Source organism: Parambassis ranga, chromosome 5, assembly GCF_900634625.1.
Source record: "Parambassis ranga chromosome 5, fParRan2.1, whole genome shotgun sequence".
In the NCBI taxonomy this organism is placed as follows: Eukaryota; Metazoa; Chordata; class Actinopteri; family Ambassidae; genus Parambassis; species Parambassis ranga.
This window is the reverse complement of record NC_041026.1, coordinates 7,234,539-7,262,282: the sequence shown is the minus strand read 5'-3', so window position 1 is coordinate 7,262,282 and position 27,744 is coordinate 7,234,539. Positions and strand designations below refer to the sequence as shown.

The window sequence follows — 27,744 nt, the reverse complement described above, 5'->3', positions numbered from 1 at the left end:
GTGGTGATGGCTCACAAAATAAAGGCATTCTCTCATAATATTCTTTACAAAGTCATCTTACAACAAACAAATAAAAAAGAAAAACATCTGAGTTGTAACAGCAGAGTACCAGAAGTCCTCACTAAACTGAACCTAAACTGTGACAAAAAGAACAAGAATGAGTCTGTACACACAAACGAAAACAGTTCAGCTCCTGAGATTCTCTCTGTGGGGGGGCGGAGTCACTGCTCTGTACCTGGCGCCATGGCAATGCCAGCATCAGTGAGAATCCATTCTGCAGACCAGATGTTGGTGCAGATGTTGTTGCCACCATGGCGGAAAGAGCGAGCAGCGTCTGACCCTGCCGCGCACACAGCTGGTGACGTGAACAAGTGCCAAAGTGAAATAAGTGGAATAAAGTTTGATGTTCCTGTGCGTACTTGATCCGATCACCTCTTCCTCTGCTCAGAAATAAGAAAGCATGGGGGGGGGGGGGGGGGTTCTATAATAATTATCTGTTGTTTCCACAAAGACGGCTACAGGCGATGACACTGACTCTCTCTTTAGTGACTTTGGTGATGCAAAAACGACTTGAAATACCTGAACACTTTATTTTTTTTTATATTGCTTTGACAAAAATAAACTTTTTACGATATTCACTGACAGCACGATATTCACACAACCCGACAACAGAGTTTGGCGAGCAAATATTGATGTATACATGTGAGCTGCAGAGTCCACTCCTCATGTTATCACACCTCCACCTTCCCTAATTTATTCAAAACAGAGTGAGGATATTGGTTCATGTGGTTGGGTGAGGAGGGTGAGGAGGACGGGGGTGTCTTTTTTTAATCTCCTCTGTCTTTTCTCATATGCCTTCCTTCCTTTCATAACTTCCTCCCTGCATCCCAGACAAACTGAGATCAATCGTCAGGTTTTTTTTTTTCAGTCCTCACAGATCCAAGACTTTGGGGTTTGGACGACGACAAACACGTTTCCATCTGTTAGGGAGATCTGCTCATCCAATGGATGCATTCGAGACGAGTCCTTCTGTTCTTTGCCAAAGCCAAAGTCCCAGTTGACATATCACTCAAACAGTCATCCATAATCTGTCCTTTTTTATCTGCCAAAGAGTATGATGAAAAATCTGTTATCCTAACTTAACCCACAAATAGTCCCCTCATGCTGCCGATTCCACTCTTTCCCCGCCGATGGAGAGGATATGCTGAAGTCCTTTTGCATCCTAGTGTCCGTTGGTCTCAGTGGCTGTGGCAGGGGTGGAGGGCGTGGAGGAGCGAGATGTGACTGAAGCCTTCTCTCCACTTGGACTGGAGGCTGAAGGCGCACCGTCTGGAGCTTTGACCCCAGTCAGACCAACAGGAGACACCCCGGCAGCTGCTGCCGCTGCTGCTGCTGCTGCCGCCGCCCTGCTTGCAGTGACCGGTTTGGGTTGAGCTTGAAGTCCTGGGCTGCAGATGAGGTGATGTCTCTCCCAGTCTTTGTGCTGGCAGAAGGACCCACAGTAGCGAGCGGCGTTGCAGCCGCTGCACGTCTCGCTGGCTTTGCGGCCGCAGTTCCAGCAACACTGAAGAGAAACTGTGAGTTAATTATGCACGTCTCACTGAGGAATAGAGAGAGCTCTTAGATGCCAGTAACCCTGTTCCCTTAAGCCAAGTCATTTAATCTCTTGTTAATGATTTATTAAATGGTAAATAATTTATTGTTGATAAAATATTCATGATGATAATCCAGAGCCCGGCTGATACAGGAAGTGAGAATCCACTGATATCTCTTTTCACTGCCATCTGCACTCACCTCACTGGAATCCTCCTGTTCATTGATGACCATGATGGCGTCCTCCTGCGCCTTCCTCTTCGCCTCAGCCAGAGTCTTCTCCATCTTCGCCCTCTCTGTGGCGATCATCTCGAACGCCTTCTGCTCGGCCTCTGCTACGGCTTTCTGAACCTCGTCCATGGCCTGACGCTTCACTTCGTTCACGGCTTCCTCTACACATCAGGAGGAGACGAGGGTTTCAGTTTGTTTCAACTTTACTCAGATTTAGATTTTTATTTATCCCAGGGGGGAGATTCTTTATAATCGGAATATATAAAAGAGTTCAAAGTACTCAGTTCCTACCAGCTTTCCTCCAGATTTCATCGGTAACGTATGCTGATCCTGGCCGAGGAGTGAAGTCACGCTGGGAGTCTGCGGGGAGGAAGGCAGAGACAGAAGGGATCAGCACCTGTCAGGGCTTATGATTAATTTTTAAAATGATAACAGACTTTGTGACTGACAGCACAATAAAGCTAACAGGTGTGCTGAAAGACAGGCCTCATATGGGAGGGGGGGCAGTTATAGTATCACATGCATTGATTCATATCTAGGCCGATGTGCACGGTGGTTATCAGAGTCTTGGACTGATCTGAGATCTGAAAGCTGCAGAGAGGAATGTGTTTGGCTCGGAGCGAACAGCAGACCAACAAGCTGTGTCAATATTCTGTCTGTTCTCTCTCTCTCTCTTCTCTCTCTCTCTCTCTGCATCTCAATTCATTTCTGCCTCGCATGTGCTGCCTGGCTCATCTCTCATGTCCTGTTTCTCTGCCTTCATTTACATCCCCCTCTCTTCCACCAAGCCTTCATACACCCCCGCTACCGCAGCACAAGCCCAGGCAGGCAGGCGGGCAGGCAGGCGGGCTCTCCGGCTGGGAGCCCAGATGGCGCTCTGGCGAGTCAGCCAGCTCTGGGTCTCTGAGCCTGCAGGACGGCCCTTCTGTGGCCGATATGGCGGAGGCCAGTCCTGGCACCTGTCTGTGACTATGGAGCAGCAGGGGGACGACGAGGCTGGCACAGAGAGGGAACACTGCCGGTACACAGCAGACTGTGGGACTAACTGTGGAAGGACTCACTCACATGTGACTGAGCTGCAGTTCTCCGACTCACCACCAGATGTAGTGAGTGTGGAAGAGGACTAACGGCAGTGAGGATGTCCTGGTTTCTGTTCAGACTTTGGTATCGTCTAATCTCAGGATGTCCAAATCATTATATCCTGTTATTATCTGAAGACATGTGTGCTGGGTCTGTAACAGTTTATCAGTCTCTTGGAGGGAACTGCTGACGGTTCTCCTTCCATCTGTTTTTCAGTGAGACTGATGCTCATCTATGATGCTCTGAGGGAGAAAAATCTTCCTCAGTTTCATTTAAATTTCTATTTCTGTCATAAAAACAGAAGCAAAGTGGCGTTCGAATAAATGCTCTGTAATTTTGTGAGCATCGCCATGGTAACTATAGGCATCAGAACAGAATCAATCAGTGGCTCTGAGGTACCCACCGGACTCTGCCGTGTGAGGGCTGTGCGTCTTGGAGAAGGGGGCGGAGCCTGAGCCTCCTTTGCGCGGGTCCTCCTGCTCACTGGAACGCCGTCTCCAGTAGTTGAGTTCCTCGCGGTCGGACTCCTGGCACCGTCTGAGCACGCTCACTGACCTCCGTGTCTTCTCCACCATGTCCACAATGCAGTTCAGCACCTGAGGGATGGAGAAGACATCATTCTCAGGGTTGTGTGTCGCTGCCCTTCAAATCTCAACTTGTAAATAAATGTAGGTCCAGGCGAAGGTTTTTTTTTATTATCTGGCAACCCAAAAGTTGCCAGATAAGTGATACAGATGTAATTAGCCGAGTAAAACAAATAACATCTTTTCCATATCACAAGCCATTAGCAGTCATGGTGCCTGTCTGCAGACTTACATGGTCCAGATGCCTCCATTCATCAGCCCACTCTCTGTCTGTCAGTCTGTGGTCCACCGGCTCCTCACGGTAGCCCCCGTTAGTGCCTAATTAAAACACACGAGACAGACCGCAGGTGATTAGCATTCATCTTAATGTACGAGAAGCCACAAGTAACAGGGAGTAAGTGAAAGGTGTGTGTGTGTGTGTGTCTGTACAAAGTAAACTAGTATAAAATCCACACAAACACACTGCATGAAAGGCGGCCTGTCCACACATCCGACAGGGACTGAGCAACAAAGGTGGAGTGAATGGGGGGAGAAAAGAAGCCTCTGATGCAAAACAGACACCCAGCACACATCTGGAAGTCAGCTGTCACACACACACACGCACACACACACACTCCCAAACTTCTCCCTGAGCACCTCCCCTCCTGAAACTTACAGCATTCCAGCAGGGAGACACTCAGGCTGAGTGGAGTGGCTCCACTTCTAAACACAACCAGCCGGTCTGACACTCACTGTGGACCATTATACACACACACACACGCACGCACGCACACACACACACACAATCTGATTCTGTCATTTTGTTACATCTTAAGCAACATCTAATTAAAAAATGTAAACATTTGTGTTCATGCAGAGGCACAACATGTCAACACACACTTCATTAGTTTTCAGTAAAACAAACACACACAAACACACACAGATGCAGACCACAGTCTCTTCACCACATGCACACAAGGCCTGCTGAAGAGTCCACACAAACACACACTCTCCTCCTCATCCTTCTGGTTCTCATCAGCATTCATCAGTTCAAAGCCACAAGTGTGTGGACGGGTGTGTGTGTGTGTGCGTGTGCGTGTGCAGGCCTGTGAGTTAAGTGGCGGCAGGCGGGCGGGAGGCTGTCAGACAAGGGACTATGGCCTCGTAAACACAGCACCTCTACCATGAACATATCAAGGTGTGTGTCTGTGTGTGTGTGTGGGGGGAAGGGGGGGGTTCCTGTGTGTGTCTGTGTGAGCTACTGCTGTTTCCACCAAGTGCTGACAAGCCCCAAATGGATGGTAGATACACAGCAGAGTAGATCCAACCCTCCCTGCCTGGACAGTGTGGCTCTGTTTATACACTTACACTGACTCCAGAGATATACGCTGCCCAGGCACACTCACACACACAGACCACCCATTGTCGCGTTCAGAATGTATACATGTGTGTCTGTATGTGAGTATATTCATTTCTGAATCTTGCTCCTGTGAAGAGCCAGACTGTGTGAGCTTGGATCCGTACCAGGGAGTCGCGGCCGGTCCTTGAGTTCTCGGATCTCCAGCACACGTTGGCTGTGCTCGCGGTGAAGGATGTGCGGAACCGCGATGTCATCCAGAGCGTAGTGTTGCAAGGGCGGAGGGGTCGGGTGAAGCTGGGCGGTGAGGGGCAGTGGGTGGGCAGGGCTGTGTCGGGGAGCGGGGCTGATGGTGCAAATCCTTTTGGCGGCAGGCTCCATGGCAACGGGTGGACGTTCGTGGAAGCCGTTCTCTTTAGGCCTGCTGGGGCTGTGTCTCTTGGTCACCGCCTCGGGAGGCTCCATCAACAACTCGGAAGAGTCTGGAGAGGAGGCCAAAGTGGTGCTGAGCAGGAGGTGCTCGTGCTGGGACAGATACTGAGCCGGGGTCTGCTTGGCTGCACGTGCACAGTGAAGCAGCTCCCTCTGCAGCAGGGGAAGGTTTGCCTATGAAGAAAAGAAAATTAATAATTAATTTCTGATTAAGTGCAAAGGAGTGGTTTGAACCACATCCTGAACATTCAGAGGAACAGCAGACGGTCTGTCAGGGACAAACAGGAGGGGAGAGCTGCATCAAGCAGAGCAGAAGCGACCCACACAGACCACCGCTCCACTGCAGCAGACCTGCAGAGACACAGAGCAGATCTGGCTCCTGTGGGGGACGCCTGGCTCTGGAGGAAAGGGGGCGGGGGGGCTGACTTGACTCCTTGAGGTCTGGCTGAAAGGCCTGACCTGGATCTGGGTGTTATTCTGTGACACAAGCACGAGCGTTGAGCACAGTATGGTGGTCAGAGCAAAGGTATGCGTGATGATACGACATTTTGAAACAACCCCCCCCCCTGTGTGTTTCCCTTGTATTTATCTATGACTCGTCTCTGTGAAATCTTTCCATCTTGCTTTTGTTCCCTGCATTTCCCTAATTAGGAACAGACTTCAGTGTGTTTGCAATTACAGCACTTCCTCGCTGCGTTTTGTGACTGACCTCTAATCACAGCACTTTCCAATCTCATTTTTTTTCAGTTAAGCTTAAACTCTTTCTCTTAAACATGCTGATACTTTACGGCCTCCTCTCTCCGTATCACCCCCTGCGCTCTCTTTGGCCTCGTCTCCCACGCTCCTCTGCGTCCCTTTTCCTTCCCCGGGGCCCCATGCTAGCGGACACATGTGCAGAGAGTGTGTGTGTGTGTTTGTGTGTGTCAGTCGAGCAGAGGGATCTCTGGGGTTCAAGCGGGGCGGATGCTAGATTGGCGGCGCCTTGGCAGCTGAATGCTCTTTTAAAAAAGCGGGACAGCGGCTCCATATGGCGCACTGGAGACCATAAAAAGGGAAGGGAACACTTTATAGGCATGTTTCACACTTCCGAGTACCCACTTTTCCTTCTCTCTCCTTCTCCCTTACTCACCACTTCCTCACAGACTTGGCCCCCATCTGTCCCATCTCTTCAAGAGAAACTGCATTGGAATTAAGTTGTGGGGAGCCCACGCCCTCCTAATAAATTAGTGGAAGGAGGGAAACAGAGGATTCTTGTCTCCTCCGGCAGGCAGACAGATGGAAGAAGGGGGGGGGGGGGGGCTTCAAAAGGTAAGTAAGAGGTAAAAGAGCAGATCTGGGCCGCTTGGAGTGCAGCGATGCAACAGAGTGAAGATTTATGAGCCGCTTTACTGAGAGCAGCTCCTAAAAAGTGTAGCCTTGCAGACTCTGCTGGTTACAAAGGGGCTCAAGAGGCTGTTTAACACACGCTCATCTGTTGCTTGTCAAGTCCACATCTTGATGGTTCTGAGAAGCAGTCAATTCAATTAGCAGAGGCCTATTTATAGGCAGTGTATCCTGGAAACTCTGGAACCAGCTCATAGATTATTCACATCATTCTGATATCTGCTGACTGACAGCCACGGGCTGAGCAAAGAAAAAGAAGGACAACAGGACGGGTGGAGCTTTGTTTACCTTGAGAAACGGAATAACAAACGGCCGTAAGGGGAAGTTGGTGGCCTCCTGCAGCCGTGAGTGAAACTCCTCAATTGTAACTGTTGAATTCTGTGAAAACAAGCAAAGATGGAGGTTTAGAGGAGACAAAGGAAAAGGAAATTTAACAAAAACAAATATTAACTGAAGTTACCACGAGGGCCAGGACCAGGCTGCGGACGCTGTCTCCGATCTCAGGAGAAATGTCGTTGCCAAACTGCTGCAGCGTGGTCAGGAAACGCTTCAGCTTGCTCAGCTGGCGAGCCCCACAGGTGGCCGGCAGCTGCTGGTTAGCCAGCGAGGAGGAGGAGGAGGAGGATGGTCCGTTACTGTATCGCTGCGGCGGGGACGGCACGGCATTCAGCATCGGCGGGGAATGGTGATTCCCGTTTGTCACTGGGAGAGGGAGAGTGAGGGAGAGGAGGGAAAGTTAAGGTCTGTGCAGACATTTCCCTACTGATCAATACAGATGGTGTGAGGCAGATCTTACATGCTGTGGTGGAAAAGGAGGCCGGGCGGGGGCCGCTGGGGTTGACAGAAGGCAGGGGTGGCATAGTGGAGCTGGCGCTGCTGCTGGGGGCTGATCTGGAATGAGTCTTAGCATCCACAGGAGAACCGGGCATGGCAGGGCTCTTCTTCTCTCTACTGTCTGCAGAGGGAGAGAGAGAGAGAGAGAGGGAGGGGGTCAGCTGTGGGTCAGAACGTCACTGTCCGGTGGGAAGCAAATTAAAACCTGCTGAACACACAGATATACAATCTCAGAGAAGGAAGAAAACACACGTGAGACGCTGCTCTTACTTCATCCGTCAGCTCAGTGAGTTTGTAGTTAGAAACATGCCCCCACAACACCACCCCACATCATACAGCACATACTGCCTGGTCACCAGCCACCCTGCCCCCCCCATCAAAGAGCCAGATGTCTAAAGTTTAGCCCCTCACTCTCACCCATTCAGATCAATAACAGAAGAAATGCTGAAGAAGTCTATTGTGCAGGAGAAGAAAGGCCTCTCATTGAGCTCGGCAGCAAATAAGGGCGGGCGAAGAAAGAAAGGAGAGGCGGGGAGAGAAAGGGACGGGGCTATTTCACGCTTTACTAACAAGATCGCCGAAGCTTTTGAATGTTAAACGCAACTTCTCAATATGCTATTGACGATGAATGAGACCACCAGATAAGGGGGTACGAAGAAAGCGGGGGGGTGCGGGATCAGAAGGCGTCTTTGTCTCCTGGAGATCCGTGAAGGCCGGGTCCCGTCTCCATTTAGAGTGGATCAGACTTTTCTAACTGCTATGAGAATTGACGGTTAATAGACAAGCATGGCCCCACAGGTCAGGGGTCGGCGGAGAGCGGCTTTTTAAATGTGCTCTCATGGTTTTAGTGCTTCAATGGAGCCCTTTATATCTGTTCCACAGCCATGAACTCTGCACGGCCCTGAGCCACGCGGGCCGCAGTGTATGAAGGTTGGAAGGCAAAAGAAGGACTTAAACGCATTTCTATGAGAGAAACTGTAAACGTAGCTGCACCTTCACTTCGCCTTCAGCGTCCTATCTGCTCATGTGTCAAACACGCGGCTCATTATACGGCTTTGACCGTCCTCCTTTCCGTCCCGCCGTCCTCCTCACCCTCTCATTCCTTCTCAGCCTCGTGGCCTGCCTGCCATCGCTCCACCTGTTCACCGACACAGGGGGGCAGGAAGGAGGGATCCACACAGACATTTGGACCATCATACCCTCCACACACACACATACACACACTCGGTCTGCCAGAGCACCGCAGGAAGCAGCCTGCAGCACACACACACAGCTTCCAAAGCTCCGCACACTCCCTCCTTATGGCCAGGAAATTAGACTGACATCTCAATAACACAATCAACGGGGCATATGGCCTTAGTGTCAACACTGTTACCATGTAAACAACTTCATACACACACACACAGGGGAGAGGGGATGTATTGACACATCATCAGAGCTGCTTCCAGAAGTGTTTGACTGGCACACAGCACTTTAACACTGAGAACAGAGAAATGAGGCTGCAGCTGCTTTCATCTTAAGATGCTGCACAGTTTTGTTGTGTTAGCCAGAGGAAACGTTAGCCAAAACAGGAGACATCAGGTGTGGGTGCACATATTGCTGACAGCCCACATAGAATTGCCTCTGCTTGTCAATTAGATGGAGCACATAGTTGGATGACTTCATCTGGGTTGCGAGCACCTGAGTCCGTGGTATTATGGTCGTAGGAGCGTCGGGGGAGGCAGCTGTCACTAAAACACACACACACAGCGGTCTGATGTTAACTCAGGTGATTGTCGGCTCAGAGGAGGAGGATGTGCGGGCTGTTTGTCCGGTCTAAATGCCACCTGTCATCCTGGCTCTAATGGAACAAAGACAAGGTACACAAAGCTCCTCACCACACATCAGCAGGGAAACAACACTGAAGTAAAGAAGCTCTCACACTCACTGTTAAAAGTCCTCTGATGTAACCAAAAACATACCAGTCTGTGCTGCTGTCTCCTCTTAAACACAGAGTTTTATCACCTTGTGCTCCATTATTTACTTTCTACAACAGTTGTTGCTGCAGCGATGGAAACCTAACATCCATCTGTGCTGATGGCTGTTGCTAGCCAGGTGTTCCTTGTTTGTTCAGCTTCAGGTGACGCTCGTCTGCATTAAAACATTCAGCCGGCTCTAATTGCCTCTGCCTCTGCAGGTGATGATTCAGACTCTTTCTGCAGAGACACTACGGTGAAAGAGAAGCTGTTAAATAACAGAACGAGAGGACGGACGAAGCTTAGGGAACCTCCGTCTGTCCTCAGTGAGGACACACAGAGACATAAATAACACTGGGGGTTCACTGTTAGGGGTTATTAAGCTAATGTTTTTACTTTAAAGTCTAAACTCTTGGTGAGTGCGGTGTGAGAGCTGTGAGGTGTGTGTGTGTTCTCTCTGTCTTGTCACTGTGGATCAGGTAAGAGAGGATGCAACACAGGCCCAACTAATTTCTAAAAAAAATCCATGGCATGTGCACTGATTCAATTTAGAACACACACGTTAATGCCTGCTGACACACACTTATGTGATACACATTTAATCAAACTGCTTGTTGCAGCCATAACACACATTCTCAGAAGTGGAAAAAAGCTAGGACTAAAGAGAGCTGTAAGGAGCTAACTGATGCTAACTAATGCTAAACATATGGCTTCTATTTAAGTGTGAAAGCTTAGTGTAGTGTAACACCTGTGTGTGTGTGTGTGTGTGCAGATATTTTGAGGATCGGTCCATCATTTTACATTCGTTTTTTTTATTCATTTATTATAGTGACACGGTCCACGTCACAAAGGGTTAAAGGAGGAGGCACTGGGACACACGCTTGTTATAAAACATGTTGTAACTGCTCCAAAAATAAACACACACACAAAGTATTTCAAATAAATCCATATTTGTATCCACTAACGTTAGAAGCAATGAAACTAAAAGCAGAGCAATTGATTTAAAAATTAACCAGACTCCTTCCTCCTCCTCCTCCTCCTCCTCCTCCTCCTCCTCCTTCTGTACCATATGGATTTAATCGGCCAAGAGCCGGCCAGCTGGGACCTCCAACAGTCACCTGTGAGGGAGGAGGGGGGAGGAGGGGAGGCACAGAAGGGACTGCTGGAGCCTCCTCCTCTAAGCCAAGGCAGCCCTGACACACACACACACACACACATCTCTGCCTCCCTCCAAGGAGAGGAGAAAGAAGGAGGAGGAGGGAGGGGGGAGGCACGAGGCAGCTGAATGCAAGCGAGTGGACTTAAATGCTTGGGAGACAAAGGCTGCACCTGGTCCCCGTCCGTCCACGCACACAGCCACAATACAGCGCACATCTGTTCCTCTATGCTGCGCTCCCTCCTGACCTCCACCCACACACACACACACACACAGGCAGTGACTCTCACACAGCCACAGAACAGATCATTCAGCGCTGCACGGCCACTCTCAGTGTCAGAGAGCTCCAGCTAAATAACAGGTTCAGTAGTTTTTACGGTGTCCAATCAGAGGAGGACGTGTGTCCCCCTCTGCTTATTTCAATCAGCTTCATTTATGTTAGTGCTCTCCTGGGACGGACTGACGCCTCCTCAACTGTTTCCACAACACTTCCACCTGAGCTCCTTTAACTTCTCACTAAATAAATAAATAACAGATAAAACGAGACAGCAGTGACGTGATTTGGAACAGCCCACAAAAAAATGAGCTCTCAGAACTCAACATGCAGTCTGCTACATTTAAAGACTTAAAGTGACTTATTTACTTGTATCTTAACTATTCTGCATAAGAGGCACCACAGTTAAAAAATTGAGTGAGAAAAAAAGATGGAGGACGGCAGGGAGGAACGCCGGGGAGAGAAAATACAGTTTTCATTTGGTTTCATCAGAAAGACAAGCCTGGTTGTCAGACTCAGATCCAGGCTGTTTTTCTTGGCTCTCATCACCACCTTCCAGCCCCGTAGACTACATATTTGGATAAAGCCCAATGTCAACACTCCTCACTCCTGCTCGGGAGGGTGGAGCGATGGGGAGGTGGCAGGGTTGACAGTACGGAGAGAGAGAGAGAGAGAGAGGGGGATGTGTGCACGGAGGGACGGAGTGGACGACTTTTGTTGGGAATTCCACGTGAAGAAGCACAGACCCGGACGTGAGTCCCTGAAGTGAAACAGTCACATGTCCTGGTGACAGAGTGATGGCCGGAGAAGGCCTTGCATAACCTCATCACTCAGTGAGATAATTACAAAAACACTGCTGTAATCCAGCACGTCACACGCTGAAAAAAGACACGCAGGGATGGAAATGTACTTAGTGGCAGAATGAGAAAGGAGGGGGGGGTGGCGGCGGCGAGGCCGACAGACGTCAACCATAAAAACGAAGAATGACAGAAAGAGAAGGAAAGAGGCAGAGAGTGAGGTGATGCTGCTGGAGGCGGGGGGAGGAGGTTTGGACAGCACGGGCGGACTGTGGTCATGAGGTCACACTGCAGGGAGGAGAGCGGAAGGTCGACCTTAAAACCCATTTCAGCCACAAGTTCTCATACTGTACGGCTGGCTACAATTATAAAACATGTTTGATATTTACGACTTCTGCTCGGATGCAGCAGAAGCATCACAAACATGACGACAACCAAAACAAACAACACAACTACGGCCGATAAAAAGAAACGTGTCCTCCACGGACAGCTGATGACATCACATCGGTTTTCCTGCTGTGGCCAGTTTTTGTGTCATCATGGTGAAACTGTTGTGTGGTCTCACATCATCCCGTCATGTCTGTGTCCTGCACAGCATGACCCCCACAGACTCACACACATGCAGTTAGCCTCTGTTACAAGCTCCATTGTCAACAGGTCAAATGAATGTGTTATTCAATCACACGCCTGCATCACACACAGCTGGGCCGTGGACGTGAATGTATGTCATCCTGTCTTAGTGTGTGTGTGTGTGTGTGTGTCACCAGGTGTTGTGTTTGTCATCAGCCAGCTGAGCAGAGAGGAGCCATCCTTAAAGTAACACACACACCTGTGAAGTGACCGGCATGCCGGAGGCACAAATGCTCTGAGTGGCTTAACAATTAAGGTCAATTCAAGTCTGTCAATCATGTCACAACCCCACCCCCACCCCCACTCCACCCCCTCTGAGGGGTCAGTGGATTATCTGCCTATCTGGTTACAACCCTTCTCACCTCTCTGTGACTGATTGGGTTGTCTGCCCATCAATCATCATGAGCCCCAAATCGCCAAGTGGAAAACAATCAGCCGCATTTATGGAGGCATAAAAGTTAAGCTTCTTTTTTCCTCCTCTTGCATTTTAATAAAAAAAGAGAAGATGAAGTCATGGCTTCATCTAACCGGGCTCCCCGGACACACACTGATCTGTGTCTGTCTGCAGGATTTAGACCTGCTGTCTCCTGCACAACATTAACCCAGACAATTCACTTAAAGTCCAGCCAGGAAAAATGCTGCTGTTCTACACACACACACACACACACACACCAAGCTGGTAAGTTACAGTAGTCCATAAAACACAGTGTAAGCTCAGGGTGTGTGAAAGTAAAAGCTAAAATCAAGGTGCTTTAGACCAGGTGTCAGGAGGCGACAGGCGGGCTCAGCTCCAACCAGATGTTGTCTTCACTGCAGGCCGTGCTGCAGATGTTCATGCCCCCCCCATCCTCCACCTAATCAACTCCACAACTTCACATTTAGGCATATGTATGTGTGGTAAAGTGCAGAAAAAACATTGTTTACAATGCAAAAGGCAAAGATTGGGCTTTGTTTACCTCTAAATTTATAGAAATGTTGCGTTTAACCAATCAAAGTCGAGCACTGCATGGTGACGTTTCAGGACACAGAAGTCCTTCAGCATATTAGTGAAGGACCTTTTCCTTCCTTGAAAGACAGGAGGACTTCCAGCTGAAGTGTCTGGGTAGTTCTCTCCTATGCAAACAGCCCTGCAGTCCTTGAAGCAGGGCTGCTTTCCAACAAACAACAATGAAAAGGTTCCAGAAGATAGTTCCACACACACATGACTCACAGGTTCCTGCAGTGGAAAAACACCATAGCTCATATTCAATACGCACAAACAATCCTCCTGCAGCACAGCAGTGACATTACACTTTTCCCCGTGACTGCTACACAGATGACTAATCCGTCACCTTCAGGTTTTGGTGATTCAAAGCCGAGCTGAGCAGCAGTGAGTCCACAAACAAAAGCTGTGGGCTCGCTTAGCCCAGCTGCATACAAAGAGCAAAAAGCTCAACAGGCACCGAGACAGATAAGTAAAACAAAGAGGCCAGCTGTGCTGGAAACAATGTGGAGAGCGAGGCGGCGTGGAGGATGACTGTATGTTTGTGAGCGTGTGGGCCGAGGTGTGTTTTGAAGAGCGTTATCACTGTGCGTGCATGTGTATGGGTCTGAGAGGCCGTATGTTGAAGAACACAGCCTTCTGATAGCAGGGTTACACTGTGTTCTACAATAAGAGTGTGTGTCCATGTGTGTCTGTGTGCACCGCAGGAGACACAAGCTGGGTGTTTGTTAGTGAAATGCTCTCATTTATACCTTAGAAGGAGGCAGCTGGGGGAAGGAGAGGCAGAGGAAATAATGACTCTGACAGACAATTCATGAAGAGAGGCAGCACCACCCATTACTTGTCCACCCCACACACACACACACACAACAACAACACACACACTGCACTTTTCTTGCGTTCTGTTGTGTGTACAAGCACTTCTTTTTTGGGTTTTTCATTGGAAAAACGACACCATCTTTCCAGGGAATGCATCCCTGTGCTCAGGTCGAGGGCGCCCTCTTTCCGTCTGTGTGCTGTCCTTGGGTTGCTGATGGAAATCCTCCATGGCAGTAATATTTGTGGTATTAACACTGGAATGAGTCAGTGTAATGTGAGAGGCGCAGGCCTTTTTAGCTGCTTTGAGCTTATTGTTTTGATAGAATCAATGGCAGTAGAGGAATTCATGTGCTGACCCCGGTGGTGTAGTGAATAAAGATCTGGACCTGGGTCCCTGAGCTCAGCTCTCAGGCTAGTGACGGGTCAGTAGATACCTCTGATAGAGGCTACAGTGTGTGTTACAACAACACACACAGTCAGACAAGCTTTCCCACGATGAAACAATCATTTAAGGCGCTACTTGTCTCAGCCCTTTTCATGTCCTCTCTCTCTCTTTCTGAATCCCTCGGGCCAGATATCACAGCGCTCGCCACTGGAACTAATAGAGCACTTCCTGCAGCAAACCCTTGAAGCAGCTGCTCTATGCTGTGTGTGTGTGTGTATACATATATAAGTGTGTGCTGAATAGTATTCTGTAGAGTAGACTATTGCGTGCATGAATTCTTCAGATAATAGCATGGCGAGCAGGGGTCATGGTGGTCTGTCTCTCTGTTTATTACCACAGTTTCACAGCAGAGGAGCTTTGAGGTCAGAAAGAAAAAAGCTGTGAGACCTTGTGTGTAGTTCAGCAGACACAATGTCTGCAGGACACCTGGTGCACACACACGCCTCTGCAGAAACTGACACAACCGAGAGCGCATCAGGCATGAATGAAAATTCTGAATACACTCGAATGTCTTCTGCACACACACACACACACGCACACATGGCGGCTGTTGTCAGGACAGTGACAGAGTCCAGCAGAGCAGACAGAGGTCTCTGTTTTGAGACTGTGCAGCCGCTCCTATCTCCCTGATGGACTGGCCTGGTCTGCTGTGACGCTGACCAGGTCTCCCTGTCTCTGTTTCTCCTCACACACACACACAGGTATACTGTATATGGGCAGCTCCCAACACACAACAATGTGACGTTTGGGGTGCACATTCCTGCTGATGTCAGTGTGTAACATGTAGGCGCAGCATGAAACACACACACACAGCAGTTCCCCTCCTCCTTCCCCCATATGTCTACGATACTGTACAACAGATGCACACGTCTTCTTTACCTACTTTCTTCTGCTCTGCTTGCCATGTGGAAGAACTGATTACTATCTGAGTAAAAGACAGCTGAGAGAGAGAGATAAGCCCCTCTCACACACACAGTCAGTCATAGTTCATCAGGTTAAGGTGGCAGGAAAAAAGTCTGCTCTCACTATTCCTGCTAGTAAGGAGAAAAAGATCTCCACACTAAAGCTTTAATTTCTGCAAATGTCACAATATCAGGATCACAAAGGAAAAAAAGACAGTTACACTGAGAGGTTCTTACAGAAAATGACCTGAAGCAGCAGTAGTGTTGTGCACACAGGTAAAGGAAGCTTCTCCTCTACCTCAGTCAACCAGGATGAAGGGATAAAGAGGAGAGGATGAGGTACCATCTGTACAGTGCAGAGCAGCTCTGGGAATTAGGAGGGAACACACAAACTATGCACAGAAAGTGCACTGCTTGCCAAAGTATACACACACACACACACACTCCCCTCATGAACATAAAAACACACAGCCAGAAAGACAGGCTGGCTCCTACCTCCTCTCTAGCAGAGTCCACTCTTCAGTCGGCCGCTTGCTCTCGTATCCTTTTGCTTTTTGTCCCTTTCTGTGACTCCACGTCTTCATATGTCAGGCATGTGTTTGCATTCCCACATATGTGAGCTCTAGTGTGGCGAAGGCCAGAGCCAGAGACACAGATGGCACCCAGATGGAGACAGATAACTGAGCAGACCAGCAAGCGCTGCAGTAAAACACACACACTCTCTCTCTCTCTCTCTCTCTCTCTCTTACTTCCCTTCTGTCTCTGCTGTTCTGATTTGTCTCTGCGTGCTCAGTCCTGCCTCTGCTGCTGCCCTGTATTCTGTCTCCCTAAACATGCGTCCTCTCTCTGCCTGGCTCTCTGAAGCTCTGAGCCTCCCACTGTCTCAGCCTCTCTCTCTCTTTCGGCTCAGGCTCCTCCTCTATTTTCCCACACACTGTCCTCTCCTCTGTTTTCATGGGCCGAGTGCTCCAGCAACGTCACACAACCCCCCAAACCCACCACAACTCCCTCCTCTCCTCTCCTCCCTTCCCTTGCTCCCTCCCCCCAATGGATCCTGGCCAATCACTCGTTGCTGACTGGCCCTATTCAACCTGCATTCACCGGCAATGGACCCTGCAATTAACATAACTAATTGCTTTGGCACCTAAAGGCTAAACAAGAGGCTGTGCCAAGGGAGACAAAAGTGTGTGTGTGTGTGTGTACATCTGCATGTGTATGTGTGTGTGTGTGGGGGGGGGGGGGGGGTCTTTTGCAGTCCCACTCCCTTCTATCCCTTCAAGAGAAGTGGGTATCTCCCCTTAAAATGTTTTTATACTAACCCTCCACCCCCACTCCTCCTCCTCGTCTTCGTCCTGAAGCCCTCTTTTGTCTCAGCTCCTTAACGCAGCCAGCTCAGCTCTGCTTTGCCAGCCAGCCCATTGGGGGACACTTGAGGAGCATGAATGAGTCATTCTTCTCCCCTCTCCTGCTCTCTTATAGCGCCGCGCTCCATCTTTGCTGAGTTAAACTTAAATCGCTGTCAGATTTACACACACACAGACACACACACACAAAGTGGCCCTGAGATGCACACACAATGCAGGTTAAGATAATGGTGCCCGGCTGAGACTGGGCAGCCCGCACACTTAATTCACTCTCCACCAGTTCTACTTTGAGAGAGGATTGCACCAAAGCCTGCTGTAAATAAGACATTAATCTGCTTTTAATTAGACAACCAACAATTGAGAGAACATTACCGGCGTGTGAGAATCCACAGACTGCAAACAAACACTCAGATCATCACAAACGGCTCATTAAAAGAAGGTGTCGGCTCTTTTCTTTGCCTTCATGTACGCCACTGAGGAACAAATCAGAGCACACTCAGGGTGCGATGTTTTTCTGCCCCTGAGGAAATCAACACTAATGTGATAAAGAATTATTTCTAAACACTCATTCGTGGGTTTTTATTTCACTCTGAAATCTACATTTGACTTGATTATTCACCCCTAGTAATAACCTGAGTTTCCCCTCCTCTCTTCCTGCTCTATTCAGGGTGCATCTGGTCAGTCAGCAGGCTCAGAGGCAGGGCCAGGTGGTGGTGATGGTGGTGGGGGTGAGGGAGGAGGAGGGGTGGAGAGATGGAGAAATGAGGAGCATCTGAAGCTTTACAGTATATCGTTACCAACATGTGACTGTAGCACCGACACCTCTAATGGACAAAGGCCACTGGCTGAGTCAGATTAAACGCCAGGTGTAACGAGGCAGGTGGCAGAAGAGTGAGTCCGTTCTGAGGCTTAATAACAGACAAAAGTTAGACTTTGGTCTTTACATTTGGGAAGCTTGGTTTCACTTGGTGTTGTTAAGAAGAAGAAGACAGGAGTAGTGTAACAACATCTGAAAACATCTGTGTATATGTTCAAATGATAGGGAAATAAGTTAATAATTGAAGCGTCTTTTGGCTCCTCATGAAGTGTGGTGCTCTTTGTTGGAGCCTCGCAGACCTTTGTGCAGTTGTTTGTGTGTCTGCTCAGCCTTTCACACACTGATTTGTGAATCCTTTGTCAGAGCTCCTCACATATTCATGTGTGGCTCCTCCTGGTTTCTCTGAGTTACTCGGTAATCTGTGCTGAGATGCAGGTTTGCAGCAGTCTGCATGCTGCACTGTATGTACACACACACTGGATGTACACACATCCTTTTACTGTCGCTGCTCAAGCTTCACGCAGCTGTTTGCCATTGTGTGTGTATGTGTGTGTGTGTGAGAGAGAGAATGATAAGGAGAGAGGCTGACAGAACAAGAGTCTGCAGCATCTGGTTCTGTTCACACGCTCTTCAGCCAAACTTCCACTTTTAGAAAAAAGTAAACAGCATTTTTTTAAGAAGCTGGGAGGAGGGGGAGGAAATATGAGGTATTTTATGATTCGGGTAAACAAGATAGAGTCTCTAAAGTCAGACACAGTCACTGAAAGCATGTGTGTTTCAGTTCTGTAAAGCTCAGGATGGAGGAGAGGACTGAGGGCTCACCTCCATCACGCTAAGATGCTAATTAGCTCTGATAGCCGGTGATTTACACCAACAATAGCAGTATGACAACAACAATGGGTTCCACTGCAAATGCAAATTCACTGCCGATGTTAATGGATGTTAGAAAGCACAGGCTGAAGGTGTTTGGTGCATGTGTGTGTATGCAAATGTTTGATGAGGTGGTGCCAGACTTGTGGAGGAGCTACAGACTCTTCATGCAGCCAAACGGTCAACTGAACATCAACAGAACAACGAGACCATCAAGTTTCTGAGAAGCACAAGATGTTCTCTGAAGAAAACAAGGTCCCTCGAGCAGCATCACTCAGCACGTCTGCTGCTGCTGCGGGGTGTCTAGAAAAACACAGTCTGCTTCTAACACAGGCAACAGGTTTGCTAACCAAAAATACACTGGTAGCATCAGCAGAAGCAATTTCAACAATACTTGGCGCAATCACAGATTAATACAAGTCACAGAGAACTGCTGGTGCAGCAGAGAATGCTACAGCGTTTGATTCTGTGGTTCCCATACAGAGCTGCTACGCTAACAAGGATAACGTCTGTATTTATGAGGCGATGCAGCTGACACTCGGTGAGAGCGTTTTGTTTTCAGCTCTCTCTGAGGAGTCTGACAGGGTAACCCGAGCGACGGCTACTGCTGCCAAATCAGGCTGAACTATGGATCTTTATGTGCAGCCCCTTTCCCAGCCGCAGCTTTCTACAGGCAGAAGCTTCACACGGTGTTGAGTCATGCATGTTTCTGTAATGTGAACGTGGCTTCATCAGTCATTAAGCCCGTCTGTCGTCACAGCATGGACGCGAGCCAGAACAGCTCGTTCCCTGGACAAACTCCCACCAGCCACAGCTTCACCGCTGCTGCGACCCCGACGACAACAAGCCGTGTGAATGAAGAGGAGGAGGTGAACGGTCTGTAGAGACGTCAGCATGGTGTCAGTGCTACAGTCTGCCTTAACTTCAAATACGGGCAAAGAGGCGAAGAGTGAGTGAGAAACAGATGGTTTAAGATAATTTAATATAATAGGTTTTGTTGCAGGTTTATTTCTGTTGTAAAGTTGTTTTCAGATAAAGGTCTCCGTGTGGATCGACTCACCTCTGGAGTTTTGGAGGGGGGAGTCTTCAACATGAGCTTCATTTATCAACCCTGGAGGTGGTTGTTTACTAGAGTCGTATAAATGTCTTAATTTATTTCCCTCAGGAAACTTTGTAATGAGTCCTTCTGGCATTCTGAATCTCCGTTCTCTACTGTTGGACTGATACGGTTATCTCTGCAACTCTACAGACGTCTTTGGCACGACATCATGTTTAATATTTGTATTTTTTTATGTTAAACCATCACACACCTCTGCAGCACTGCTGCATGGGCTTCATTTCTCACAGGCTGCTGCCTGCTGTGCACATGTTTGCTCCTAATAAAATCCAGATACACAATGAAAATCATCAACAACAGTCAGACCTCTAACAATCAGCAGCAGTAATTATTTATGTCTTTGCTGTTGTTTCTCACTAAAACCTCATCATTTCTGCCTCTCTCCCTCCTCTCTCTCCATCTTTCCAGCATGCCCCCCCCCCCCCCCTCCACGTCTCCTTCCGCTCTTTCCTCTCCATCTGATCACTATTCAGAAGCCTGATGTCGGCTAATCTGATGCAGCCAGAGATTTCCCTGTCTGATCTTGCAAGGCCATATTTTCCATTACATCTTCTGCAGCACATTTATCTAATAGGCACACGTCATTTTCCAGGTCCATGTCCGTCTGGAGGACGGTTTACAGTAAAAAAAAAAAAAACACACACACACACAGATCAAATAAGATGCTTCTCGGTAGTAATCAGGGGTAAAGTGAGGGGCTCTTTTCTTTCTGTCTGCGGGGTCAGATGAATGATAGGCCGTGTAAACAGAGAGCAGAGTGTAAAGCTTGCCTTCACTGGGTTAATGTGTCCGTTCTGGACAGTGGAAATTAAAGAGCACGGCAGAATGGTGAGGTTCCCAGAACATCCTTCTCTCTCACACACACACACACACACGCTTTTGCTTGGCAAACCACAAAGTGGTTCTGGTAAGCGGTGTGGCTGAATGGATAAATCATTTCACAAACATGCCCGGTTACACACGGAAAGGTTTATAATTCTGTTACAACACGGCCAAAATGTGCAAAATGTAATGATGCTTCATCACCCAACGTGGAGTAGGTCAGCTGTGTGTGAGGCATACATGAGTCTGATGTGAAGTTTGGTCTAAATTTTCTACGCTTGTCTTTTGAATATTTAATTTAAAGATGACATTTCTTACATTGGCTCACAGTGAAATGTTACATTTTACAGTGCATTACTGCCATAATTGGAACTAACTACATTTGCATCCTTGTTACAGGGAGGTTGTGGCATCATTGTGTCACATGATGCACTGATAATTAGAGGTTTATCTCATATCAGAGGGCGTAGCTTCCATGAAGGTCCCAGGCGTCCAGACCAGGGTGCATAGAGACGTTTAGCAGAGGTTTTGTTAGGTAAACTAGCTGTCGTGTGGCCATTTTTAATGAAAATTTAGCTGAAACCATTTTGTCATATTTGATATATGTCCTAGTTTTTAGGGTTGTAAGGTTGGATTTGTTTGTGTTTTCCTTCCAGGATCAGGTCCTCCTTTGGTGTTTGATGCACACTTAAAAGGCCACTTTAAACTTCCTGCAGTGCAAGAACACCATTTAAAAGAAGAGTAAACGTGATGCGATGACGGCAGCAGCGGCGTCTGCAGCTGGACGTGCTGCAGTTTCATGCTGCTTCCCTCAAGACTCATTCACAGCTCATCTCAGAGACATTAAGAACAAATGAGTGGCTGCTCAGGGGGTCCCACAGTGCTCTTACACAAAACAACCAGGGACTGGTACTTTACCCCCTCCTGACATCCCACAAGCCCAAACACGCCTCCCCCACCCCTCACCTCACACCCCCCCCCCCCCCCCCCCCCCCAAAGTCTCCCGACCTGCCCTCACCCCTCTCTCTCTGTTGTCCGTCCATTGAAAAGAGCATTGTGCCCTGCTTTTCAGTCATCCTCATATCACCCATAACAAATGAGTCCCGTATTTTCTTCTTCTTCTCTTCCTCCCCCTCCTTTCTCTTATTTTCTCTCTCCCTCTCTCTCTCTCTCTCCCCTTCACTCGGTGCCGATGAAAGGCAGGCATTGAGCCGGCAGTGGCATTCCAAAACCTCAGGCCTCGGCTCCAGTGTGTCTGGCTATTCAACACTGCTGGGAGCCATTAGTTTAAGTAAGGCCTGACCCGCCTACTCACCCACGGAAAACCATCAGATCTCCTGTTACACTCCACACACATGGAGGGGAGACACACGGCGGCTGGAGTGTGTGCACAAGTGTGTAATACAAGACAGAGACAAACAGAGAGGAGTAAATATCAGAGAGGTATGAAAGTGAGTGAGAAATGTGTTTATAAGTCAAAGTGTTTGCATGAGAGAGATTCTGACAGAGAGGGGCGGCGTGTGTGCGCTTTAAATTTATGAGCGGTGGGTCACACGCTCACTTGGCTGCATCTTCCTGAAGTTTCCATGCAGTCAAGCCAAGCGTGTAGCCAGACGCCAAAGCCTTCTCACCAATAAACCATATCCAACAACCACACACTTTTCAAAGTCGTTCCAGCCGCTCCCTTGTTTAACTTGTGTCGGGGATATCCATCCACGGCACTCACAGTTAAAATATCCTTAAAAGCAGCAATTTTGCTAATTAGAAAATGACACCGCGGATCAGAACCAGCTCCGTGTTGCCAGCCTCACCCAATTGTCGGCACGTAAACATGAATAGTCCTCATAAACAACTCCATGTTTGGGAGCAGTGGTGAGGAGTGTGTGTGTGTGTGAACTGGCCCACACACAGATGTAACATGTACAGTGAGGAGCTGTGATGTGCTGGACATTCCTCACAGGACAGGACTGTTCACAGCTGGCTGGTGGAAGGACGGGGACTGCCGGCATTTTTAAAAGAATATAACATTCATATTTAAAAATACCACACATGTTATGAGTGTGTGTTTCATCATAAGGAGGGATGAAACACAGAAGCTTCCTTGTAGGTTACTGCAGAGCCATTTGTGCTTTGGTGGCAGCATCACAGTCTACCTAATTTGCAAATACAGGCAAGGAAGTGGAGAGTGAGGAGCAGAGTCAGGCCAGCAGTGGAGTGAGCAGAAAGATCACACCGTGCTTCTGACGCGCCCATAATCACAAAGTTTTGGTGGACTGTGGCACTGCGAACATGGCGACGGTCGGAGGTTCCCACACACACTCAAAACGGCTCTTCAGGAACCTACGGGTGACATCACAGATGCTCCGTCTATGGCTACAAATCAGACAGCTGTCAGTCAAAACTAACAGCTGCCAGTCATAAATAAATTCACAATAAACTGCAGAATATGAAAGAAAGCGGCTGAACAGGAACGTTCCCTTCTTGCATTTGGCTGACCTCATGTCACAAAAGCAGCATGAATATCACTTTTCTGTTTTCATTGTTATTTTTAATAATTTAACTTTCAATCTGTGTCAAAAGTCAAAACAGCTCCCCCACACTCGTCACACTGAGCTGCTCCACGCTGCCTGTGGGCCGTACGATCAGAGAGGCAGGCGATGACAACACCACCTACGATGTAATGTTACTCTGCATGCTGTTTTCCTGCCTGACGTGTGAAGTTTCCTGGATTCTAAGGCAGCCTTCCATCTCTCAGCTTCTCTCCCCGAGGCTGCAGGAGCAGCTGTGTTGTTCTCTTCCCTGCCGATGGCCACACCTGTGATCTGCAGGTGGTTCATCAGGCAGCGGAGCCGAGAACACCTGGCCAGGCTGAGATAGAGCCCCCAGGCTTTACTTTGTGTGTGTGTGTGTTAAGATTTCTGAAGGGCCCAATTAAAGCTAAGGGAAGATAACGGCTGGCTTTGCTCACACACACCCATGCACACACACTGAGGGGCATGTGTTGGCATTTCCTAAGGTGAAGGCTCTGGGATGTTTGGACTTGTCAGTGTTGCAATACAACCCTCAGGTGTGTGTGTGTGTAAGTCTAACAGACGTCTGGCGACGTGTGCAGTTATTTACAGTTTTACTGGTCGGCCTTCTTTTTCATTTCAAGACATAAACTAGTCCAAACGTCGTCCTGCCTTCACACTCGTTCCATCTTTGTTTTTAAATCTTACAAATATGCAGCTGAACAACACGGAGGAGGGGGGCGAAGGGGGGAGGAGGAGAGGGAGAGGATGGGGGAGGGGGGCTGTGGCAGCACCTGCTCTGTTGTTGGTCTGTATACACACAACCTGTGTGACATCTCGCTACAGTACTCTGCTAGGACAAACAAGCAAAGACAACAAGCAGAGACACCAGCTGAGGACAAGACACATAAACAAGAGCGCCAAGAACAAAATCCACGCTGGGAGCAAGAGCAGGTCGTCTGCAGTGTGTGTGTGTGTCTGTGTGTCTGTGTCTGACTGCACACGGGCCCAGCAGGAGTGAAATCAGAGAAGGGACAGATGAGGTGAACTTGACAAAAGTCATAAAACTCACCACTGACACTGAGGAAGAAGAGCTCAGGAGTGATGTGGACTCCGGCTACAAACCTCTGTCACATTCACTGTGTGTGAGTGTGAGGATATACTTCATCTTCATTCAGTTATTGATCACAATGGGAAGCAGTGATTATTTTTCTCAGAGACTTTGCTGGATGTGTTTTGATCTATATGAGAATGATTATTGACGTTTGGCTCTTTCAAAAATAAAAGCTGAGGCGTTATTAACATTCAATTTAAAAAAGGGGCAGATGTGACAAATTGTAAGAGGAAAATGGAGAGAGTTTTTGTTAACAGGTGTGATGTTGGCTCCACTGTTATATCAGACCAGACTTCTCAGTCCTCTCACACACAGCTGGATGTCAGCTTTCCTCTGGCCAGCTGCGGTCGGACTCTGCGTGGTGGCCAAGACAGACGATGGAAAGAAAGAAGGATAAGGGGCAAAAAAAGTGGAGGAGACACAGAGGGAAGCAGAAACATGAGCCACAGTGGAGGTGAGAAAGTAACCCTGGAAGGCGTGGAGAAAGAGGGTAACCAATGCTAACTCCTCTTTGTCTGAGCCAAGAGGGAAGTGATGGACGGGGGTGAAAGGCGTGAGGAGTGGGAACAGAGGGACGGGCATTAAAAAGGCATAATGTGCTGATACGTTTCTTTCACTCGCTTCTTTTATTGTTTTTTTGGTGAAGTGTTTTGTTCCCATGCAACGTGGCTGCACTTAAAGTGGCGAATAAATGCCTACACACTGCACAGGGCCTGCATATTACCCTCCATTTTTTCCACAATGATTTAAATGAAACACTTTTAACAGATGAACGCACAAAAGAGGCTTTAATCCGCTTTTTTGTTGAGTGCTTCAAAAGCCATATGACAAAATATGCAAAACCACTCTCCAACCCTGCCCCCTTTTTTTTTGGAATAGTCGAATGTGTCAGAGTGATGTTTACGCTACCTCGTGACACCTGAATACAGAGGTCGTGGCGGTGGCTGGCAGTGTAACAAAATGACAGTGTTAACAACACTCGGGAGCCGTGCCGCCGCCGCCGAGACACCCGCACTCAGGAGTAAAAAGCACAGCTGGGTCATCGCTCAGGGGCGGAGAAGTGATGTTTTGTCAGAGAGGGGCAGACGAGCGTGGACGCTCTAATATCCCTCGTCTCCCCTTGTACGGCTGGTATTTGTGAGGATTGTTATTGCCGGGTGATCCTCGGTGCAGGATCACATCTGGATCCTATCCTCCCAGCCGCTCTGTGCAGCGCCGCACAGCAACAAAAAACAGCTGTGCAGGGCTGGCTTCAATTAGCCTCACATTCTCCCTGACAGTTAATCCCTTTCTGCTCTCACTGTTTTCTTCCTTTAACTGTTCACTCACTCCTCTCGTTCTCTGTGTTGTTTTTTTTTTGTTTTTTTTTGCTTCAGTGTCTGAAGTAACAGACAGGGGAACACAGTGTGCTGAATTGAAACCAGACAATAGGACAAGAAAGCTCAGAGGTCTCACGAAACATGAACATGACAGATCCTGCGTGTTTGAAGACGCGGCGGTGGCGGACTGGGACCTGATAATAAACTGCAGAGATGATGTATTTTTGTTTCCTGTCAGAGGGGCCATAAACGCATCACCATAATCAGCCCTGGCTGAAAATCTCAGACTCCAATTTTCACTTCATAAGATGATTAACAGGAGATATATGGCACTTCCAATTAAAGTCTGTTTAAATTGTCATTTGGTGGCAGATTATTGCTTTTTTTGTGGTTGACACATGTGCAGAATTGGGCAACAAAGCAACCCGATTAATCCCAACTTTAAACATCTCCCTTTTCCAGTAAAACCACACTTAGCAAACACTGAAGTCAGATCCAGCAGTGCAGCACGCTGAATCAAAATGTTGCCGCTTGTGAGTCATTAATCAACTGCAGCTCACTTCCAACCTGCTCAACTGCACACAGGCTTGACTCAGCTAGACTGAGGAGCAGAGGAATCCGGGCTCCGAATCGGTCCTGTGGTAGGAAATGGGAGCCAGATTCGAGCCAATCTGATGGGCCTGATGAGCAAATCTGGAAGGTTGTGCAGTCATTGTAGCCCAGGGGCCTGAGTAAAACACTAACAGGTGCTGGTGCTGGTGGAAAAGACCCACGCAGAGACCAGAGGGAGCGAGAAGGATGCCGGGCTCGCAGCCCAACACACACACGCACATGCATGACACACAGCAATGCACAGATAGAGCGCATGAAATCTGACTTATTTGCACATATTTTCAACTGAAATCGCACTGCGTGCACACACACACGCACACACACACAGAGTCCACAAAGACAAGATCTGCATCTACCTCCAGCACGGGGCGAAATTCTCCCACATGGCAAAACACAAAGGGCCCACGTCTGGCAACAGTAACAGCTCACTCAAGCCAAAACCAATTAAGTCTCTAATGCAAACCTGCAGGGCCCCTTTGTCGTTTATTTCCCCTTTTAATGTCAGAGGATTGGAATCTGACTCTGTAACCCACCCCACAGAAAAGAAGAAGAGAGAAGAGGAAAATTGTCGGGGGTTCCAAATTATCCACATGTTTTCGAGTCGGGCTAATTGAATCAGGGCAGGATGGAAATGATTGACGAGTGCGGTGATGTTGAGGCTACATGCTCTTTAACACATTTTCTCCCAGAGCATCCCAGAGGGCTGCTCAGCTCTCTGAACAACATCACATTTCTCTGACTAAACAACAATTACGGTAAAACAGAAGAATGTTTTATCTTTGGACTGAAGCTGGACCTGCCTACAGTAGTCCTTTTACTGTACACACTCTGCTGCTCCCTGGTGGCTATAAGGTCCTAAACAGAAGATCCACTACAGTTAAGGACACTTAGAGTGACCCAGGCCCTCAGACCCCGCTGCTGCTCACACTGCCGGACTGCACTATTGACCCCTAATGTAAAGCAGGAGGAAGCTGCTGGCAGAGAGGAAAGAAACAGAAAACACTCCTCCTGGCATCGAGCAGCAGCAGCAGCTCCAGCCTGGCTTCACACCGCCTGGTGTTTTTGTCTTGAAAAGCTGTAAACTCCAGATGGTGCAAAGCGAGAGAGAGAGAGAGAGAGAGAGAGAGAGAGAGAGAGAGAGAGAGAACTTAGCCCGGTGGATTAAGGGCTCCAAATCCTCCTCTGAAAAGACACATAGACCACAAGCTGCTGTTCAATCAAATAGCAGCATAATAGCTGTCTTGTGGAGGGATAATGCATCCAAATAGAGTGTGTGTTATGCATAGTTTATTCTCACTCTTTAATGGATCCTAATGAGCGTAAGATCTTAGCAGACAAAAGGAAGACTGAGGTTTTGTTTGCTCATTATAATGATTCGATGTGAAGTAACACGTCCACAAAGTCCTCTCTGCAGACTCCCCCGTGGGAGGAGAGGCTCAGAATAATGCTGTTCTTCTTCTTCGTGGACGGGGTCTGGCTCTGCTATATTTTCATTACCAGGCAAACACATCTATCCATTCAGGCTCTTAATTATGTAAAACACACACTCATTAGACCGCAGACATATGGGGCCATTTGTAGCGCATTGTGCGTCACAGCGTGCAGGTGCCAATAAACAATAACAGAAATGTTTACTTACACGATGACGCGCTCGGCATTCCGACCATGCCTTCAGTGAGTCGGAGCTCTGGATGCTCGCTGCTGCCTTTGTTTAAACTTCCTCTTCTTGTTTCCTCCACTTCTGTGTTAAAGACGCAGAGAGAAGC

At 48.3% G+C, this 27,744-nt stretch overlaps 1 protein-coding gene across 3 annotated transcripts; it reads right to left on the bottom strand.

The window, feature by feature from the left end:
• On the bottom strand, positions 1-27,742 carry cbfa2t2 (CBFA2/RUNX1 partner transcriptional co-repressor 2). Of its 3 annotated transcripts, none has more exons than XM_028407079.1 (10): positions 27,618-27,742; positions 7,436-7,594; positions 7,100-7,341; positions 6,928-7,017; positions 4,992-5,430; positions 3,721-3,806; positions 3,308-3,500; positions 2,116-2,184; positions 1,795-1,985; positions 1-1,564 (listed from the first exon to the last, which is right to left on the bottom strand). In XM_028407079.1, the coding sequence occupies exons 1-10, from the start codon at positions 27,643-27,645 to the stop codon at positions 1,223-1,225; spliced, it is 1,839 nt and encodes a 612-aa protein (XP_028262880.1). In that variant the 5' UTR covers positions 27,646-27,742; the 3' UTR covers positions 1-1,222. The 3 variants fall into 3 exon arrangements, with proteins under 3 accessions (XP_028262880.1, XP_028262881.1, XP_028262882.1); XM_028407080.1 differs by lacking the exon at positions 27,618-27,742 and adding an exon at positions 15,929-16,331; XM_028407081.1 differs by lacking the exon at positions 27,618-27,742 and adding an exon at positions 9,435-9,570.
• Positions 27,743-27,744: the final 2 nt, after the last annotated feature.

Bases quoted from the DNA above. Each gene is read 5' to 3' on its own strand.
- cbfa2t2 (XM_028407079.1), bottom strand. From the start codon at position 27,645: ATGGTCGGAATGCCGAGCGCGTCATCGT. The intron at 3,501-3,720 runs GTAAGTCTGCAG...TCCATCCCTCAG, and splicing joins AATGGAGGCATCTGGACCAT to GTGCTGAACTGCATTGTGGA. The intron at 1,986-2,115 runs GTAGGAACTGAG...CCTGATGTGTAG, and splicing joins TGAAATCTGGAGGAAAGCTG to AGGAAGCCGTGAACGAAGTG.